We start from the raw sequence: 20,867 nt of genomic DNA, 5'->3' as shown, positions 1-20,867 counted from the left end.
ACACACAAATAACACTCACTGTATACAGTTACATTTGATTTTACAATCACTTTACAAAAATTATTTTTTGTCATTTAACTTTCACTTTTTAAATGACAATCCTTTGCCACTTAGAAGGTGACTGAGGACAAGATAGATGGATGGCATCACTGACTCAATGGGCATGAGCCTGAGCAAGCTCCAGGAGATGGCGATGGACAGGGAAACCTGGTGTGCTTCAGTCCATGGGATCACAAAGAGATGGACATGACTGAAAGACTGAACTGACTGTACTTTTCACTTCAGTTATTGTATTCTTCAGTTCTGATGGATTCTTTTCTTCTATTCTCCAATTCCTTGTTGAAGTTTTCACTGTTTTCATCCATTCTTCTCCAGACTAGTAAGCATCTTTATGATTATCACCTTAAACACTTTATCAGTCAAATTGCTTATCTGAGCTTTCATTTAGCTCTTTATCTGAGAGTTTCTCCTGTTTTTTCATTTGAAACATATTCCTCTGTCTCCTCATATTGCCTAATTTTCTGTGTTTATTTCTAGCTATTAGGTAGGTCCATGACATCTCCTAATCTTAGATAAGTGGCCTTATGTGGGAGATGTCTTGCGGGGCCCAGCATCAAGGTTCTCTGTGACCGGCAGACCCAGATGCACCAGAAGTATCTCCTATGTGTGGCCTTCTATTGTGGTGAGGCCGATTTCCTGCAGGCACTCAGGCAGGACAGGCTTCCCATCACGGCTGGCTGTGCAACCTGTCAGGCCACGACCGTTACAAGTCTCATGACTGCTGGTGGGCTGTGCCAGCCCCGGGTGCTAACATGTGAGAGAGGCAATTCCTGAGCTTGTCCACCAGCTCAGGATCACAAAAATGGCTGCCACCAGCACCTCAGTTCTGGGGGGAATCCCAGCTGCCTACCGTCTCCTAGCAAGGCTCTCCACGAAAAGTCACTGCGTCTGACCCAGACAACTGCCAAGCACTGCCTCTGTGCTGGGACTTGAAGCAAGGATGCTTCTGGACACACCCTTTAAGAGCAAAGTCTTGGTATACCACAGTCTTCTGGTTCTCCCATACATAAGCCCCACCGGTATTCAAGGTCAGATACTTTGGGCACTTGAACTCAACTATTCTTGCCTGGAAAATTTTATGGACAGAGAAGCTTGGTGGGCTACAGTCCATGGGGTCACAGAGAGTCAGACATGACCAAATGATGCATGTGCGTGCACACACACACACACACACACACACACACACACACACACTTGGTTTAGGACCTCCAGGATGGGGAGCCAGATGTGGGGCTTGACCCCTCAGGGAGGATCTCCACTGCTGTGATTTTCCTTCTACTTAAGGACCCCAAGTGTGGGTTCTGACCAGACCACATCTCTGCCCCTCCTACTCATCTCGTTGTGGTTTCCTCTTTACAGTTGTAGAATATGTTCTCTATCAGTTTTGGGGGCATTCTCAGAGACAGCTGCTCTGAAAACAGTTGTATTATAATTTTGATGTGCCAGGGAAGGTTGTAAGATCAGGGTGTTCATACGCTGCCATCTTCATTCCTTCTTCTACAATATCCTATCTTATCACCAATGTAGACTGTAACCATATCTTTACCAAAGAAAATAGTATATGTATAAATGTTCTGTAAACATTAAAACCAGCTGAGTCAAAGGTACTGTCAATATCAGGACTCATAAAGTTAATTCTTAAGAAGTTAAAAAATGAAAACTTTCTGTGGAATTAAAAGTGAACTATGAAGGACAATATAGACTTCAATGAGAATATTAATATTGATTGTACATTCTTATCACAATATCATACTTGCTAATACAATTCAGCTAAATTAAACATTTTGCCAACATTGCCTCCCAGAAATAACAATTTAACCACTAAAACATAAATGAAAAATAGAAATAAATACTTACTCACAATACCAAACTGTCCCCAGAACAGAAGTATAGCCAAAACTGGGAAAATAACAATGAGGATATTTTCATTTGGAGAAAACCATGAAACTGGGAAGAAAGAAAACAAAAATCACAATTAACACTCACTATAATCACTTTAACTCCTAACTGTGACTAGTCAACAATATATATTATTGTGGAGATGGAAAATAAAAATAATTGAATTAAAACTTCAGCTTTAAAATAAGTAAAAAAAACTACACATATCACTTATTCATACAACAAATTTTACTTAAGAAACAAAAAAGTATTTATGTAAGTGCTTTTCACCCCACTTTCCCTAACCCATGACTTCTAGAAGGAGGCAGTATGGCACAGAAATTAAGAACAAGGTTCTAGTTCTAGAACAAGCCACAGTGTCTGGCTTTGAAAAGCAACTGTAATTGACAATCTCTGTGACCTTGAGCAGTCTTAACCCTTCTTGTTCTTCAGTGTCCTCATTGTTACACTGGAGTGTTATACTGTCATACTAGACTATTGTGACTGTTACACTGTTGGGACTGTTACACTGCTGCATTGTTATACTAGACTATTGTGACTATTGTTACACTGTTGGGCTGCTGGGCTGTTACTGGTGGATGCTACACTGGACTGTTGTAACTGTTAACAAAGTTAATACATAAAAAACCTTGGCACTTACCAAGTGCTCAGTAAACATTAACTACAATTATAATTATGTCCTCCTACAGATAGCATATTAAAAAGCAGAGACATTACTTTGCCAACAAAGGTCCATCTGGTCAAAGCTATGGTTTTTCCAGTGGCCACGTATGGATGTGAGAGTTGGACTGTGAAGAAGGCTGATTGCCGAAAAATTGATGCTTTTGAACTGTGGTGTTGCAGAGACTCTTGAAACTGCAAGGAGATCCAACCAGTCCATCCTAAAGGAGATCAGTCCTGGGTGTTCACTGGAAGGTCTGATGCTGAAGCTGAAACTCCAATACTTTGGCCACCTCATGCGAAGGGTTGACTCATTGGAGAAGACCCTGATGCTGGGAGGGATTGGGGGCAGGAGGAGAAGGGGCCAACAGAGGATGAGATGGCTGGATGGCATCACCAACTCGATGGGTATGAGTTTGAGTAAACTCTGGGAGTTGGCGATGGACAGGGAGGCCTGGCGTGCTGCGATTCATGGGGTCACAAGGAGTCAGACACGACTGAGTGACTGAACTGAACTGAATAGTGAATACCTGATATGTGTAAATGCCAAGAATTTATCTTAAGCCAACAGTGAGGCCTTTCTGTAAAGCCTGACTCGGGATATCAAAATGAGGAAGTAGTACTACTGGGTACCGTCACCTTACTCTGACTAAAAACAAGAGAGATGTGAGCCCTAGCTTTTCTCAAACTTACCCTAGATTAGAAGATGCATTTATGGATAATTAGGCCTCAAATGATTGTTTATGTGTAAAGTAACATGAGGGGCTTTAGGTATTAAGTGAAGTGAAGTGAAAGTCACTCAGTCGTGTCTGACTCTTTGCGACCCTATGGACTTTACAGTCCATGGAATTCTCCAGGCCAGAATACTGGCATGGGTAGCCTTTCCCTTCTCCAGGGGATTTTCCCAACCCACGGATCAAACCCAGGTCTCCCACATTGCGGGCAGATTCTTTACCAGCTGAGCCACAAGGGAAGCCCAAGAATACTGGAGTGGGCAGCCTATCCCTTCTCCAGTGGATCTTCCTGACCCAGGAATTGAACATGGGTCTCCTGCATTGCAGGCGGATTCTTTACCAACTGAGCTATTAAGGAAGCTTCTATTAAGTGTGCAAAGAGCCGACTCATTAAAAAAGACCTTGATGCTGGGGAAGATTAAGGCAAAAGAAGAGGACGGCAGAGGATGAGATGGTTAGACAGCATTACCAACTCAATGGACATGAACTTGAGCAAACTCTGGGAGATAGTGGAAGACAGGGAAGCCTGGCATGCTGCAGTCCATGGGGTCACAAAGAGTCGGATATGACTTAGTGACTGAACAACAACAATTAAGTGTGTTACAAGTTACCTAGAGAATGATAATATAAAATGATACATTCCATATAAAGGAAATTGTGATGTTAAGTCTTCAAAGAAGGTTTGTTGACAGCTTTAAAAAAATTAAGTTTAGTTGCATCTTATTAACTCTTAAGACCATAATTTTACCTGTGAAATTTCTTCTCTAACAATAAAGCAAAGCAAATGAACTGAAAACATTTCAGAGTTTGTCTGTATAGAGGGAAACGCTAATTTTGTCCAAAGCAAGCACTCATGTTCTTCTAAAATTAACTCTTTCAAATCTTCCACTGTTCTGCCTCTTTATCAGCATGTAAGGGAGCTATTGGGCTTTCATACAGTAATGCGAGCTATGCATTTCCCATGTTAGCTTATAATGTTAAGCTCTGGTAGATGTTAACAATAATCCACAGAATATGATGTTATAAATTCTATCCCACAGATATCAGCTTTCCATAGTCTAACATTTTGCCCTACACATGCAGAGACTCAATTGGTTTCTTGCTGAAGGTCCCAACAGTCAAAAAACAGTGAGTGAATGAAAGACAGCTTTTTTGGGTGAGGGGTGGATGCTTTCATGGTTGCAGACCTCTACCAAAAGACAGATGTCCTCTGAATTAATACCTTAATTTCCAACAATTACTGACCATCTTCCTTTACCAAAGAAAATCCATTTCAATTCAATCTAAAATCGTACCAAGAGAAACCTTTATGAATTATCCCTAGGTTTTCACATCTAAATGCCCAAAGGATTTGGTAAAAGCTCTATGATTTAAGGATTATTCTTAATTGACTTATTTTTCTCTACTTGCTTTACTATTTTGAGTTGTGTATATCATTAGCTCCCCAAATCCTCATAATTATTACAGGAGGATTAATTAACCCCTTCTTATCATATGGGAAACTGAGGCCTAGATAATTAAGCCACTGACTTCTGATATAAGTCCCCCTACTCCTTCACCAAACCTACCCTCTCAGTTTCCCCATTTCTCCAGTTGCTCAAGCTAAAAACCTTGGAATCATCCTTGACTCCATGGTTTCTCTCACACCCTACTTCTGGTCTGACAGTAAATCCTGTGGTTGCTGCTTTCAAGATACAGCCAGTATCTGATCTCATATTCAAGATGGGCTGAGAAGGTAATGTTATTTCACAGGCCTCCCTGCCTACACAGCAGAACAACATTCAACAGTCTTGGCATTTATTAACAGAAATCTCCCAGTGAAAATAGGAAGTATGTCTGACCTGGTCTGACCACTCGGTTTTCATTTATCACACAAACGTTTATTAAAAGCCCGCCATGGGTAGGGTGGGTTTCCCCAGTGGCTCACTGGAAAAGAATCTGCCTGCAATGCAGGAGACAAAGGAGACGCGGCTCAGCTCCTTGACTGGGAAGATCTCTTGGGGAAGGGAATGGCAGCCCACTCCAGTATTCTTGCCAGGAAAATCCCACAGAGAGAGGAGTCTGGCAGCCTACAGTCCATAGCGTCACAAAGACTTGGACACAACAGAGCAACTGAGCGTGCAGGCGTGGGTAGGATTTCTTCCAGGCCTGAGACTCAGCAGTGAACAAGCTAGGTGGAGCCACAGACCTGAGGAAGGGGAGGGGCTGAGGGGCAAGACTCTTGTGGGTAGTAAGGAAAGCCTCTGGGGAGAGGAACTGGCCCCAAACCTTGGACTGGAAAGAGCCTGCCACTTCCAGACAAGGGAGAAGATACACCAAAGGAACAGCAAGTTTGAGCAACTCGATGATGGCCAGTGTGACTAAAATTTAATGATGAGATGGAAAGAGTGCTGAGATTAACATCATGCTGGGTCTCATCAGCTTGTTAAGAAAGCCTGGATTTTATTCTACAAGCAATGAAAAGTTATTGGAAAGCCTCAAACAGGGCAGAAAAATGATTTACTTAAAATCTTCCTTGGAAGCCATGAGGAGAATGGATGATAGAGAAGCAGGACCTATCAGAAACTCAATGCAACAATCAGGTAGGAGTACAAAGGTAGGATGTGTTTGCCAAATGCAGTCCAGTCCTGTGTTCACTTTACTCATCAAATTTAAAGACATAATAGGGAACTGTTACAAAGGAAAGTGACTAGAATGGGGATGCTGAAACTATGAGCAACGGCTGAAAGAACTGGGGATTTTTACCTTAGAGAAGAATAAACTCGGATGAGAAATACCACAGCCCTCCTAGTGAGTGAGAAATTGTAGGGTTGCAAGCTCTAGTTTGACTTCAGGAAGAATTAGAACTGCCTAATAATTGACTAAAATTCTTTGGGAAGTAACAGCCTCCTCATGTCAAACATTTATGTAAAAAAGTCTGCAATGACCAACTACTTAGGGTGTGGTAGAAGGAAATCATGAATTAGATGGGGAGACAGACTAGATGACTAACAGCTGACTCTATACCTCTATGCAGAAATAATAAGTATAAGAGCTATTTCAAAGATGGGAGGGGGGGTAGGATTATGAACAAATAACATTACTGACTAAGTGATTCTTAACTGAAACTTATCAAAACTATCTGGGGTTTATCGAAACATCACGTACTCTCTAGGGCTTCCCTCATAGCTCAGCTGGTAAAGAATCCGCCTGCAATGCAGGAGACCTGGGCTTGATCCCTGGGTTGGGAAGATCCCCTGGAGAAGGGAAAGTCTACCCACTCCAGTATTCTGGCATGGAGAATTCCATGGACTGTATAGTCCATGGTGCCACAAAGAGTCGGACACGACTGAGTGACTTTCACTTCACTTCACTTCACATATGCTCCCCTCTCAGCTTTTACTCCAACAATTGTGTGTGTGTGGCTATGGGGGTAGCGGGGGTCCACAACTTACTCAGTTTAAAATCACTACTGTAATTTACCTTCTCTCATTGACATAAACATGGTATCTCTACCTGGTAAGATGGGAAAACTATGATGATCACTGAATTGGATATTCAAATATAAAATGAGATTCTGGGGTAAAAATGATGTTTTATATAAAATTATGTATAAGACCTAAAAGATGATGCTGTGAAGGTGCTGCACTCAATATGTCAGCAAATTTGGAAAACTCAGCAGTGGCCACAGGACTGGAAAAGGTCAGTTTTCATTCCAATCCCAAAGAAAGGCAATGCCAAAGAATGTTCAAACTACTGCACAATTGCACTCATCTCACACACTAGTAAAGTAATGCTCAAAATTCTCCAAGCCAGGCTTCAGCAATACATGAACCATGAACTTCCAGATGTTCAAGCTGGTTTTAGAAAAGGCAAAGGGAACCAGAGATCAAATTGCCAACATCCGCTGGATCATCAAAATAGCAAGAGAGTTCCAGAAAAACATCTATTTCTGCTTTATTGACTATGCCAAAGCCTTCGACTGTGTGGATCACAATAAACTGTGGAAAATTCTGAAAGAGATGGGAATACCAGACCACCTGACCTGCCTCTTGAGAAACCTGTATGCAGGTCAGGAAGCAATAGTTAGAGCTGGACATGAAACAACAGACTGGTTCCAAATAGGAAAAGGAGTACATCAAGGCTGTATATTGTTATCCTGCTCATTTAACTTATATGCAGAGTCCATCATGAGAAACGCTGGGCTGGAGAAAGCACAAGCTGGAATCAAGATTGCCAGGAGAAATAGCAATAACCTTAGATATGCAGATGACACCACCCTTATGGCAGAAAGTGAAGACGAACTAAAGAGACTCTTGATGAAAGAGGAGAGTGAAAAAGTTGGCTTAAAGCTCAACATTCAGAAAACTAAGATCACGGCATCTGTTCCCATCACCTCATGGGAAATAGATGGGGAAACAGTGGCTGACTTTATTTGTCTGGGCTCCAAAATCACTGCAAATGGTGATTGCAGCCATGAAATTAAAAGACGCCGACTCCTTGGAAGGAAAGTTATGACCAACCTAGACAGCTTATTAAAAAGCAGAGACATTACTTTGCCAACAAAGGTCCATCTAGTCAAGGCTATGGTTTTTCCAGTGGTCATGTATGGATGTGAGAGTTGGACTATAAAGAAAGCTGAGTGACAAAGAATTGATGCTTTTGAACTGTGGTGTTGAAGACTCTTGAGAGTCCCTTGGACTGCAAGGAGATCCAACCAGTCCATCCTAAACGAGATCAGTCCTGGGTGTTCATTGGAAGGACTGATGCTGAAGCTGAAACTCCAATACTTTGGTCACCTGATGCAAAGAGCTGACTCATTTGAAAAGACCCTGATGCTGGGAAAGATTGAGGGCAGGAGGAGAAGGAGACAACAGAGAACGAGATGGTTGGATGGCATCACCAACTCGATGGGCATGAGTTTGAGTAAACTCCGGGAGTTGGTGATGGACAGGGAGGCCTGGCGTGCTGCGGTTCATGGGGTCACAAAGAGTCAGACACGACTGAGCGACTGAACTGAACTGAACTCATGTATATGACCACCTTCCCGGTCGCTCAGTGGTAAAGAATCCACCTGTCAATGTAGGAGATGTGAGTTCCATCCATGGATCTGAAAGAAACCCTGGGGAAGGAAATGGCAACCCACTCCAGTATTCTTGCCAGGAAAATCCCACGGACAGAGGAGCCTGGAAGGCTAGAGTCCACGGGGCAGCAAAAGAGTTGGACAAAACTTAGACTAAACAACAACAACTCCTTCAAATATACCAGGTACACTCCATTCACAAAGAACACATTTCCACAAAAGAAGAACACAATAAAATTTCTAACAAAATTCAAGCCACATTTTTACTGATGCTTTAGGATTGTGAAGGGTTTTTTTTGTTTTGTTTTGTTTTTGATGTATTTACTTGGCTAAGATATACTCCCTAGTTATTTAATCAAAGCCAGAATTCTAAGGTGGTTCCCAAAACCTGACCCCTGCAAGCCTTTTTTTAAAACTCCTTCCCCTTAAGGGAAGAATGGGCCTGTGAACATGATGGATTTCATTCCCATGATTATGTTGTGTCATATGGCAAAAGTGATTTTGCTGACTGTAAATTAAGGTCCTCAGTCAGCTAACTTTGAAAAAGAGTGATTAGTCTTGAGGGAGAGAAGGCAGACCTAATAAGACCTAAAAAGGATCTGGGGTTGTTCTAGCCTCCCCCCCCCAAAAAAAAAAATCAACATGTGCAAAGGAATCAACAAGAAGAAGATTAATCTTAGCTGACTTTAAATGTGGAAGAGCTCCTGGAGCAAGCATAAAGCAACCTCTAGGAACTAAGAGAAGCCCTCATCAGACGTCCAGCAAAGAAACAGGGACCTCGGTTCTAAGGAAATTAATTTTGCTACAACCATGTGTGCTTGGAGCAAGACCCTGACCTTCTGATGAGAACACAGCCTGCAAACATCTTGATTTTAGCCTCATAAGACCGAATGGAGAATCTAGTTATACCATGACCACAGCTGTGATCTACAAAGTGGTGAGCTAGTAAATGGGTGCAGTTTAAAGCTGCTGCATTTGTGGTTGTTTGCACATGCACTAGAAAACCAACACAAGGATCTCAAAATGCCTTCACGTCAACGTTAGGAACATAACATATTTCATGTTGATTATAACGGAAATGGCAACTTTTCTAAACTTGAAGAGACCTTTTAAAACAAAACCCTAAGAGCGTACTCAGAAAAAAGTAAAAATTTAAGCTTCTAAGTTTTTGTATCACTATACTATAAATACAAATATGAGTAACACATTGCACAACCATTATTATGTACATTTAGTAATTTGGTTGTTTACAAGATGTGTTCATAGCGACCAAATACAGTGGTAGTAAACACACTGGTTTTAATGAAAGACAAAAGTAGGTTAAAACCCTGGCTGTGACACTGAATTTGAACAGTACTCTAAATCTCCCTTACTTCATGTGTTAAATGGTAAGACTGATAACTAACTCCCAGCGTTCTCAAATTCAAGACACAATAAACATAAACTACTTGGTATGTGCCCTTATAAATGTAAGATTATTTTCCTGTGGCACTGTACTATCACTTCCCTGAAATCGGGGATTACGCCTTAGTCATCACTGAATGCACTGTTCCCAGCACACTGCCCAGCACATAGTAGGTGCTCAATAAATCTCTGGTTAAGTGAGCAAGACTTTGATGAAATGGTCCCCACTTAGCAGGTAAAAACAGAGGGCTTGACAGGTTGACTTTCTTATCCAAATTTTCTTAAACTAGAAAATAAAAATGTATTTAAAGAGCTTTCTAAATTCAAGTCCTGTGCTCTGTCCATGGTACCATACTATACATAGGCACCAGAGGTATATAATATACACACACACACATATATAAAAGATTTTATATATATATATGACAGATAGTATTTCTAAAATACTATACTTAAAAGAATGGCACAAAGAATGGCCACCTGTAATTCACATTCTACTAAGTAGAATTCTCTATGACACAATTTCAGTTCCTCATCTATGTCTGAAAAATTGGTTTCTATTGCCTAAATCCCCAATGTCCATATGATGGGCAAGTTCCATGATCACAATACATTTGTATTCCACTGTAACAGTCCTGCTCCAACTAACTTTTTGTTGGAAGAAGGGTTCTTTTTTTCCCCCCAGTAAAAAATGGATGCAAAACAATGATATGACAACAGCAGGTTCCAGCAAGGATATGAAGAGATGAGATCACTCATATGCTGCTGATGGGAACGTCAAATGGACCAACCACTCTGGAAAACAGTTCGACCGTTCCCTTAAAAACTAAGTGTACACATGCAAACAACCAAATAATCTGTACTTATTCAGAGAGATGAACACTATATCCACCTATGAAACCTCCACATGATTAATTGACTGCAACTCCAGTTGTAATAGCCAAAAACTGGAAACACTCAAGACATAAAACAGGTGCACCATTAAACAAGCTGTGATATACCCATACCATGGAATTTTACTCAGCCAAGAAAAAACAGAGAAAGAGAACAAACCACTGATACAGGCAACAACTTGGTTAGATCCCAAGGGTACTGTGCTGACTGAAAAAGAGCCAGTCTCAAAAGATCACATACTGTGTGATTCCATTTACATAACCGTGCTAAAATGACAAAACTACAGACAAGGGGAACAAGTTAGTATTTGCCAGGTTAGGGTGAGGGAGAGCTTTGTGCTAATGAAATAGTTCTACGTCCTGACTGCAGTGGCAGTTACCCAAATACACATATCACAAAATGAAAAAGAAGTATACATACATTGTACCACTGTCAACTTCCCAGTTTTGTTTTCTTTTTTTTTTATAGTTACACAAGATGTAAGCATTAGGAGTAACTGAGCAAAGAGTACACAGCACCCAGCACTGTTCGGTTTTATTTTTGTGAATCTTTTATTTCTGTGAACTTCCTGTGAATCTATAGTTATTCCAAAAAAATAAAAAATGAGTGCAAAGCCAAATGCCTGAGACCTCTGGTAGAATTTTCTACATTCTCTACAATGAAACAATACTTCCTCATTTGAATGGTCCCAAAGTAAACATAGTTCATATTTTTATAGGGTACTTTGAAAATAAAGAAAAATAAAACAATCACAGACACACAAAATTATAAACTTTCTCTTCATCTCCAGATGCTGGTATTCCTTTCCCACTCATCTTCATTCCACCTTCTGGCCTTTCAGGTCTCATATCTTGAGATTACCTCTCAGTGGTCTAGACACCGACCAGACGATTGATCCTATGTCTTGTCTTTTCATTCCAATGAAACTGCACATTTCTTCAGAAAAAACTTCAACTAGATATTAGATTATGCAATTCCAGATTCGACCCCCTGTTGAAAGGTATGCTTTAAAATAAAAAAAACTATTAAAAAAAAAAAAGCTCTTCAGCCTAAATTAGTACAAATTAATACAAGTTACAATGTACGCGATATTTCTGAGCAGAAAAGCCTTCCAGATTCTGCTAGCCTACTCTAAGCCACCTCTCAGCCTCTCCTCGTGGCGCAAGAATCCCTCTCACAACCGCAGGCCAGCTTCACGACTTGACACCATCCCTCATAAAACGAACATCCCAAGAAGACGATTCACACCTGTAAAGCAGTTCAGTTCACATGCTCCTCAGACTGTCAGGACAAGACATAAAGGCGGGAATCTATCCTCATCCCCACGTGAGAGATGAGGTAACTGGACCTGGCAAAGTAACTTCCCAATAGCATAAAGGTGGACAGTTAAGTGGCATCCCAGGGGATATAACCCAGATCTGCTGATTTCCTAATACAAAGCAATGTCAAAGTGTTCTATCACCCCAAGCACCTCATTCCCAGTGTGGCAACAGGCATTTATTCATGGTAAATGCAAGAAGAACAGAGGCAAATAGTGGATCCAGTGGAACCGATCTGAGTCCACGAAAAGAGCAGGTTCTCAAAGTATGGTCTAATCCTGAGATCAGTAATATAGCTAGCAATTCTAAATAGAGATTTCAAAACAGTAAGCTGAAATGTACCTCTGTGTGGCTGAAGAACTTAGCTGGCACTGCAAGGAATAGGAAAGAAATGAAAACTTTTTACTCAGCTAACTTTACTGCTTTATGCAACTCAGCAACTCAGAAAGGGCAGGATCATTCGACTATAATGAAAGCTGAATTTAAATATATCAAATTGAATCCCTAGCTCTCCCACATCTTGGCCAAGGTTGGGGGTGGGGGTGGACAACACCAAAACAAGGTTAAACCCAGGAAATGTCAAGGAATCAGCTATGATAACATGATTTTTAACATTCTTATTCTCCTCCTAATCTGTTCTTTCCAGAGGAAGCATGTTTGGGATTCGGCAACCCTTGATCAAAGTGTAAGGTTAAAAAAAAGGTGAAATAATTGGGGAAAAGGCTCGAAACTCAATCACGTGAAAGAAAGTACTTCTGATGGCAGCAAACAGAAATGCAGAGGGGATGAGCCCTGGACTGCTCCCTGCAAATGCTAACAGTCCTCAGACCTAAAGTTTGAGGACCACACAATGCACAGATTATCAACCACTAGAGAAGATTTATTGAGAAAAGCAGAAGAGCAAATAAGATAAAACTCATGATCTTAATGCTGCTAAACACTCCAACATTTAGTATTAATAGTAAGCTTTTTGATTCAAAGAAGTTCCTAGCCCCATTTTACCCCCCCTTTAACAGGATCATGTTGCTGCAGAAGAAATAACAGGGAAAATTTACAGAAGACTTACCAACACGGTATTTTAGTTCTATGATGGTTTCCCCTTCTCTGCTCAACTCCGTTACTTCGCAAGTGTAGTTTCCTGAGACGGCATCACTCTTATCCATCTTCAAAGAGGCAATGCCACGCAGTAATTCTGATGGTGTGATTTTTGCACTAGGAAAGTAACTGCTGGACTTGGACATCCGCTGACTTCCATCAAAGATGAAAATGTTTTCTCCTTTAAATTTCCATCTGACATACAATTCAGTAATGTTCTTCGTCTCCACATTATTAACAAAACATGGGATGACAACGGTTTGATTGCAAACAGTATATTCTACAGATTTGATTACATTAAATATTAGTTGAGCTGAACCTAGAGAAGAGAAATAAAATTGTTACATTTCATTACAGAATACTATGAGATCTCAGGTATGTTACAAATTCTTAAGATAAAGAGAACTGCTTCTATTGTTCACTTAAGCAAGCAAGCAACTATAGAGAAAACGGGTGAAGAGAACAAATTATTTTAATATTAATGTGCACAGCTGATAGACAACACTGTACCTCTTCTTTATTCATTCCCACTAACACAAAATATACATTCTCATGCATCCCGGGAATAAACTCAGCAACTGAGTTAGAACATGCAGATGTAGTATCTGGCTTTGGAAACTCTGAAGCTTGTGTCTTCTGATATTTAAAGAAAAATACTGTCTTTACTATGAGAAAATTTTTAAATTGAAAGTAAAACCAAATAATGTATTCAGTCTCAACTTCTATACACTTTCTCCAAATAGAACCTGCTAAACTGATAGGAAGTTTATTTCTATCCCTAGGTTGCATTTCCAAAAAAGGTAGCAGGCTCTACTGTACTTAAATATAAAAAATAAATCACATGAATCACATCACATCTTTCCACTAGGATGGTAAGCCTTAGAATGCTAAGGATAAAAAAAAAAAAGTTCTCTACAGCTATTTTCCCATTGGAAAATACAGACAGCAACAGACATTCGGTACGCAAGTATCATAAAAGGATTATACACAATTGAATGGCATTTTCTCACTCCCACATTTCACTGAAACTAAAGAACAACTTCCAAATATATATTACAGGCATCCCTTCCTTCTAGAAACCATAAACCACCCAAAACAATGCTAAGGTGCAAGCTGAAACCAAGAGCAGATGCTACTACTAAGTTGCATGTATCCAATCAACCCTTTTCAATAGTATAAACTACTGGTTGTTGCCTTATAAAAGAGGTTGAGAAACGGGTCCTCTTTCATGTGGAATGTGCAAAAGTGTGGACAAACTGTACTTGTCCTCCATATTCTTCAGCCATTTATCACTTCTTTCATGTAAGCAGTGAGCTGGGGTTTCCTTTAAAAAAAGGATTGACAGATATAAATAAAACCTTAGGTTTAATCGTTCATCTTTAAGATTTTTCCTCTATCAGGGGCACAGGATGTTATTACTCTAGGGACATAATTACTCTTCAATAAATGCCCACTGAATTGAATCCTGGGCTGCAGCATGGAATATGAACTGAACAATGTTCAGAAGCCTGAGAACAAATCTTGTCTCTGTCTGTCACTTTCCAGGGTACAAGCTTAAGCAATTCGCTTAACTTTCTACGCCTTGGTTTACTCTCTGTAAGTAAGAGGATCAAAAAATGAACAGAATTGTGCATGCTGAGTCGCTTCAGTCATGTCCGACTCTCTGTGACCCTATGGACTGTAGCTTGCCACGGCTCCTATGTCCGTGGGATTCTCCAGGCCAGAATCCTGGAGTGGGTTGCCACGCCCTTCTCCAGGGGATCTTCCCGACTCAGGGACTGAACCTGCATCCCTTGCGTCTCCTGCAATGCTATGCAGGTTCTTTACTACTAGCGCCACCTGGGAAGCCCCTCACAGAATTGTGGTTGGCATCAATGGAGAAATGCTCTATACTGTGCTATAAATATGTAAGGTCATACTATAAAAACTAGGCACTCCAGCATCTTAATGTAATGCTCTGGACCTTCTCTGACTGGCAGGTCTAAATTGTTACATTTCTGAGAGCTGCAGTCTAAATCAACCCTGTGGTCATCCACAGCTCACCTTCCCCCAGTTCTCTCCATTTCTAGCCACCTAAATATCAGGAAGCTCCAGGCAAAACCTGGACTTCCAACTGCATTCTTCAAAACGCTGGAGTTATGAATTACTTCCCCTGAGAAATATAGTCTCCACTGGGTGGTGGTTATGATGCTGGCGTTGGAAAGGAAGGAAAATGTCAGAAACTATGGTCAACAATTTTGAAATGGACTAAAAGATTACTGGGAGTCCTTTCAACGGGGTGCTGGGCCTTATCGGACAGATCCGTTTGGAATAACTCTATAGCAGCCTGGGCCCCTTGCCAAGACTAGGCTGTTTTTACAGCTTTGTAAGAGGTAGAAAACTGATGGTAATGCAAACATTCATAGCCATAGAGAGACAAACAAACTTTGTTCTGCAGTTGATTTGGAGCTGTTGGAAAAGAGGAATTTTTTTTAAAAAATTACATTTTAGGGACTTCCCTGGCAGTCCAGTGGTTAAGACAGTGCTTCCACTGCAGGCGGTATGGGTTTGATCCCTGGTTGGAGAACTAAGATCCTACATGCCACACAACATGGCCAAAAAACAGAAAAAGATTTTATTGCCCTGAGGACATTGACCAACTTTGCATCTATCCACAGATTCATTTCACCATTCCTGACTGCCTATATGTACATGTGTCTATTCTTCCAATTCTCTCTTTTTTAAAATTACCATTTATTTGGCTGCATTGGGTCCTTAGCCACAGCATGCAGGATCTTTAATTGTGGCATGCAAATTCCCAGTTGTGACATACGGGATCTAGCTCCCTGACCAGAGATCAAACCTGGGCCCCCTGCACGGGGAGTGCAGAGTCTTAGCCACTGGACCGCCAGGGGAGTCCCTTCCAGTTCTCTTCTAAAACCAAGATGGCTGTACCATCTTGTTGGTTTGCTTGTTAATTAACGTGTGAAGTAAAAACTTTGACACGTGAGCATTTCGTATTTGTTCGAGTCAAACTATACCTCCTAAAAATCATCCTTTAATTAAAGAGATACAAGTGAAGAGCTAAGTTACCTCAGCAGACTTTTTTAGAAGCCTCCAAGTGAGCACAAAGTGGTCAGCAAGCACTCAGTGACTTTATAACTTGTGTTTGGAAAATGAATTTTCTAAAGAATACAGAAAGCACTGATTCCACTGCAGTATTTGTTTTAATATTAATACAGCCATTTTTATAGCTGAAGCAATTTAAGTTGAATAAATGCTGTCAATAAAATTCAAAGTGAAATTGACCTGGATCAACTGTAACTTGAATAACCCTTGCACTAACAATTAGTAAATACAGTCCAAAAATGTTGTTTCATCAGCTGTTAACTACAACTTCACCCTCTATAAACATTTGTTAAACAGCTATTAAGCAGTAAAATTATTTGATTTGGTTTTTCTCTATTTTGCCTACTGCCTTCTGATGAAACAGCAAAGTGAAGAAAGGATCTAAAATACACAGAGCAAATAAAGGATCACATAGATAATTATCATGAATAAGTAAATTCTGAATAATCAAGAAATGCCTACAGCAGTCTAATCAGATAGGAATTGATAAGTATAACCATCCATGATGCCAGAGTCACAGATAAATTAACAAATGAAATGGAAAAATTAACTTATATCAAATGCCAAAAATATTGGAACTTACAACTTTTGTGAATACAGACTACCAGCTCAAACCATCTCACCTGATCTGAAACACTTAACAGGAGGTGTGGATACAATAATGAAAAAAATGTAGGAATCCTCTTTAAAAATCTTAAAAATTCTCACCTGGGGGACTGATGAAAGTGAAAGTGAAAGTCGCTCAGTCGTGTCCGACTCTTTGTGACCCCATGGACTATACAGACCATGGAATTCTCCAGGCCAGAATACTGGAGTGGGTAGCCGCTCCCTTTTCCAGTGGATCTTCCCAACCCAGGGATCAAACCCAGGTCTCCTGCATTGCAGGCGGATTCTTTATCAGCTGAGCCAGCAGGGAAGCCCTGGGAGACTGATACATGCTTTTATAACCCAAGGTCGCAAGTGCTTTCTTTCCTACATGAACAACGTGCTGTGGATGGGCAAGACAGTGATCAGTCTTTAGACATCTAGGAAAATGTTTGTTGCCACTACAGGAAAAACAGAAGACTATCACAGACTCTGCCCATTGATTTAGGCCTTCACTCTTTCACCTTTTCACATGTTCCATGGAAAACTTCTCTCCTTTAGAACAGCTCTGAAAATACTCTCCTTTTGTAAGAGCTTACCCAATACTCTCCAAAGGAGCCCTCCCTTCCTATTGCTTCAAACTGGGTCCTCCAGATAAGAAACCAGAAGCTTCCAACACTTCCCCCTAGACATTCTCCTGCTGCCCCACCCATCCTCACCTCTCTTCCCCTCACTGCTTCCTCTTCAGAAACGAACTCCTGAGCTAGTTTCTGTTTCCATCTCCACACTCATCAATATCAAGGGCTTCCCCTAGTTGCTTGCCATTCTCTGATATCCCCCAAGTTCATTTACAATAGGTTTAAAAAAATTTTTTTTAATATTTGAATATTAGCCAATTGGGGGGAAAAAATCCCTTGTACTTGTCTCTCTCTTTCCTAGCATCTAGAAAGATAATCTGAATGCATTTCTTTACCTCTTACCTCCTACATCCCTGCTACCTGGCCTCTACCTTGCCCTCTTCACTGCAACGGCTCTTGCCAAAGTCGCCAAGCATCCCGCGAGCACGGAATGCATGTGGCTCACTCTCCATCTTGACTTCTCTACAGTTCTTGAGCCTGTGGGGAGCTCTTTTCTTGTCTCCTGGCTCCTGTATCTCTGAATTTCCTCCTAGTGCTTTCTCCAACTCATCGCAGCTTGCTTGCTGTACTGAAACTTATTCCTTGACTCGAAATACACATTAGGTTGCTAAGGACTTCCTGCCCTGACCCTCACCCCTCCCCACTCCAGTATTCTCCCTTACCGCAGGTATTAACTGCCCACACATCTTATTTAACTAGGTTCCACCTTTCTCCTTAGCTGCAGAGCTTGGGAAGCCAACGACGTGCTATGCGTTTCCCCTTGGATGTACTACAGCTACTTGAGAATCAACATGAACAAAAATCTACCTTCTGCCTACGTTTATCCCAGATTGTCACCTCCTTAAAGTGCTTTTCATTATCTACCAGTCAACCAGACCCAGACCTAACAATCACGCTAGATTCCGCCCTCTCCTCAGCCAGGCGAGTTCTGGGTGGGCTTGACCTGTGTAACTGTTCCTAAATCCAAGGTCTGCTATATGAATTAACTAGACATGCATCATTTCTGCCTTGAACTATGGCTGCAACCCCTCACTGGCTCCCTGCCTTCAGCCTCAAAGTTTCCCCATCCCAGTCATGTATTTTGCACAGTTCCCAAAATAACTGTTCCAAACACAAATGTGCACTCCTGTGCCTAATATACTTTAACAGCACTCCTTCCCCCACTTTCAGGCTAACTTCAAGGCATTAGCATGTAATACAAGCCAGGTCCTTCCGGATCCTGTCAGTCCTCACCTCCTACACTCTTATTTCCCAAGTAAGCTTCAATCGTAATGACCTTCTAGCAGTTCCCTGGATATGCAAAAGTACTCTCACCCCCAGGCCTTCCCCCACTCACACAAGCTGTGACCCAGCCTCAGGAGGCCCATACCTTTCACTGGAGGTATGGGGATCGAACACACTTGGCTCAAGACTTAGCACTTCCTAGGTGCATGACCTTAGACAAGCTACTTAACTTCTGTATCTCAGCTTCCTCACCTATACAATGTGACCAGTGATCATGTGCACCTCATAGAGATTTTGTTGAGATTTAGTGAGATAATGAACATGGAGTTCCTACTGCAGCGCCTTTCACCTACACAGCGAATGTTCAGTAAAGGGCAGCTACAATTCACTGACTTTGGCTCTTCCTGAAGTCACAGCTGAGATCTTCAATCCTGTTCCCCGTCGTTGCTACTCAACTCTACTCATTACCCAACTCTGTTCATCCCTCCTTACTGCTCCTATTTCCGCCCCCGCCCCCCCCACCGTTCAAGCGCTGTTGCTCAGTACCAAATCTTGTAACTACTGTTTCACTCTACTGATTTCTCCATTAGGATAAAAAGGTAGAAACACGAGGACAATGTATTCATTTGATATCTTATGGATCTAATTCAGGGTCCAGCCAGCAGGGCTCAATACATTCCTTCTGAATGTAAAAATTTAAAGTGTGAATCCCATGAAAGGAAAACCTAAATATCATATCAGGGAAGATTCACTCTTCTTCCATATTTCAAGAGACTCCTCCACTGTTTCTTACTTCTATAGCCCTGATTATGGTATCATGAGGCTACATATTTTAAAGAAAAATCTAAACCAAGTCAGATGCAGATTGGATGGAACAGTGCCTTTAAAATTACTTGACATCTCTAAGAATGCTCCTCCTACTGGGTGGTGTTTAAACTGGATGAGTTGTAATGTCCTAGAAAAGGAAGGGCTTTTTAGGCCATAACAAGTACAGAGGAATAAAGAAAGAATACCCGAATGCCAATGATTATTCGACTGAGCTCCAGGAAAAGGGGCCGGAAAAGATGGTTAAGACCTATTGTAAAGGCTTCCTTGAATGTCATTGTGGGAAGTCTGGAGCCGATAACCTAAGTAATGGCAAACCACTCAGACTTAATTACATTTAAAAAATAATAATAATACAGCAGTATGAAGGGTGAATTGAGGACAGGAAGAGCTTTGGGAAAGGAGATTCATTAAGACATGGCTGCAATAATCCAGGGAAATGACAAGTGAAGAGAAGGCCAAAAATAATAGAGACAAAAAAAGCAAATGAATGTAAGTCAGATGTGAGAGGTAAAGTAGGAGAAGTGAGAAGAATTAGTTTTTAACTAAAATAGTATGCATAACTAGTTAGATTGTGGATTAACTATAGAATAAAGATACTTAAGAGATTCAGCAGTAAATATTCTTTCAGTATTTAATAGGCTGAGTATTAAAAGTACCGGTGGTACGCTGAAATGGAGGTGTTCAGTAGATCCTAGGATATGTCAATGTGGATTTAAGGAAAAAGGTCTGAGCTACAAAGACTTGGGAATTACCAAGAATATAGCTGGTAACTGAAATTGTGAGCATAAACAAGATCACTCAGACAGTTCCTGCAAACAGAGCAGGTACCAGAGAATAAAATGCTGGGGAATATCAATATTCATGGAGCAAATAGTTAAAGAGGAATAAACTACGGATGCGAGAAAAAGAGGTGAAGAAAAAGAGGCAGCAAAGAACACCACTGCAGACACAATGGAAGGGTCTTAACTATGGACAAAATAGATGTTAAGCAGGATGAGTTTAAAAAAAAAAGCCTCTAGATTTAAAATTTCATCCTTAGCTTCTTTATCTGCAGCAATGTCAGCAGACGAGGGACTGGAGTCAGACTGCATTTGGGAAGTGAAGGGGAGGGGAGAAAGAAGAGGCAGTGATTCTCTATGAATAAATTTGTCAGTATAAGAAAGCAGGCTTCCTTTGTGGCCCAGCTGGTAAAGAATCCGCCTGCAATGCGGGAGACCTGGGTTGGGAAGACCCCTGGAGAAGGGAAAGGCTACCCACTCCAGTATTCTGGCCTGGAGAACTCCATGGACTAGACATGACTTTCACTTTCACTTTTGTGTGCTTCCCTGCTGGCTCACATGGTAAAGAACCTGTGGGA

General features: G+C 41.1%; 1 protein-coding gene across 10 annotated transcripts in view; it reads right to left on the bottom strand.

The window, feature by feature from the left end:
- Nucleotides 1-20,867, bottom strand: part of CD47 (CD47 molecule) — a 57,470-nt gene that overhangs the window by 31,105 nt on the left and 5,498 nt on the right. For all 10 annotated transcript variants that reach the window (XR_011483452.1, XR_011483454.1, XR_011483455.1 and 7 more), the window contains exons 2-3: nucleotides 13,099-13,446; nucleotides 1,918-2,007 (exon numbers count right to left, since the gene is read on the bottom strand). Coding sequence is in view for 6 of the 10 variants with exons in the window: in XM_020883623.2 (XP_020739282.1) it covers nucleotides 1,918-2,007; nucleotides 13,099-13,446 (438 nt within the window). In the remaining 4 variants the exon portion in view is untranslated. The remainder of the gene's footprint in view (nucleotides 1-1,917; nucleotides 2,008-13,098; nucleotides 13,447-20,867) is intronic.

The sequence above is a fragment of the Odocoileus virginianus genome, chromosome 25, assembly GCF_023699985.2.
Source record: "Odocoileus virginianus isolate 20LAN1187 ecotype Illinois chromosome 25, Ovbor_1.2, whole genome shotgun sequence".
NCBI lineage: Eukaryota > Metazoa > Chordata > Mammalia > Artiodactyla > Cervidae > Odocoileus > Odocoileus virginianus.
Note: the sequence above shows the minus strand (reverse complement) of the source record. Positions and strands in the feature narration are given on the sequence as shown.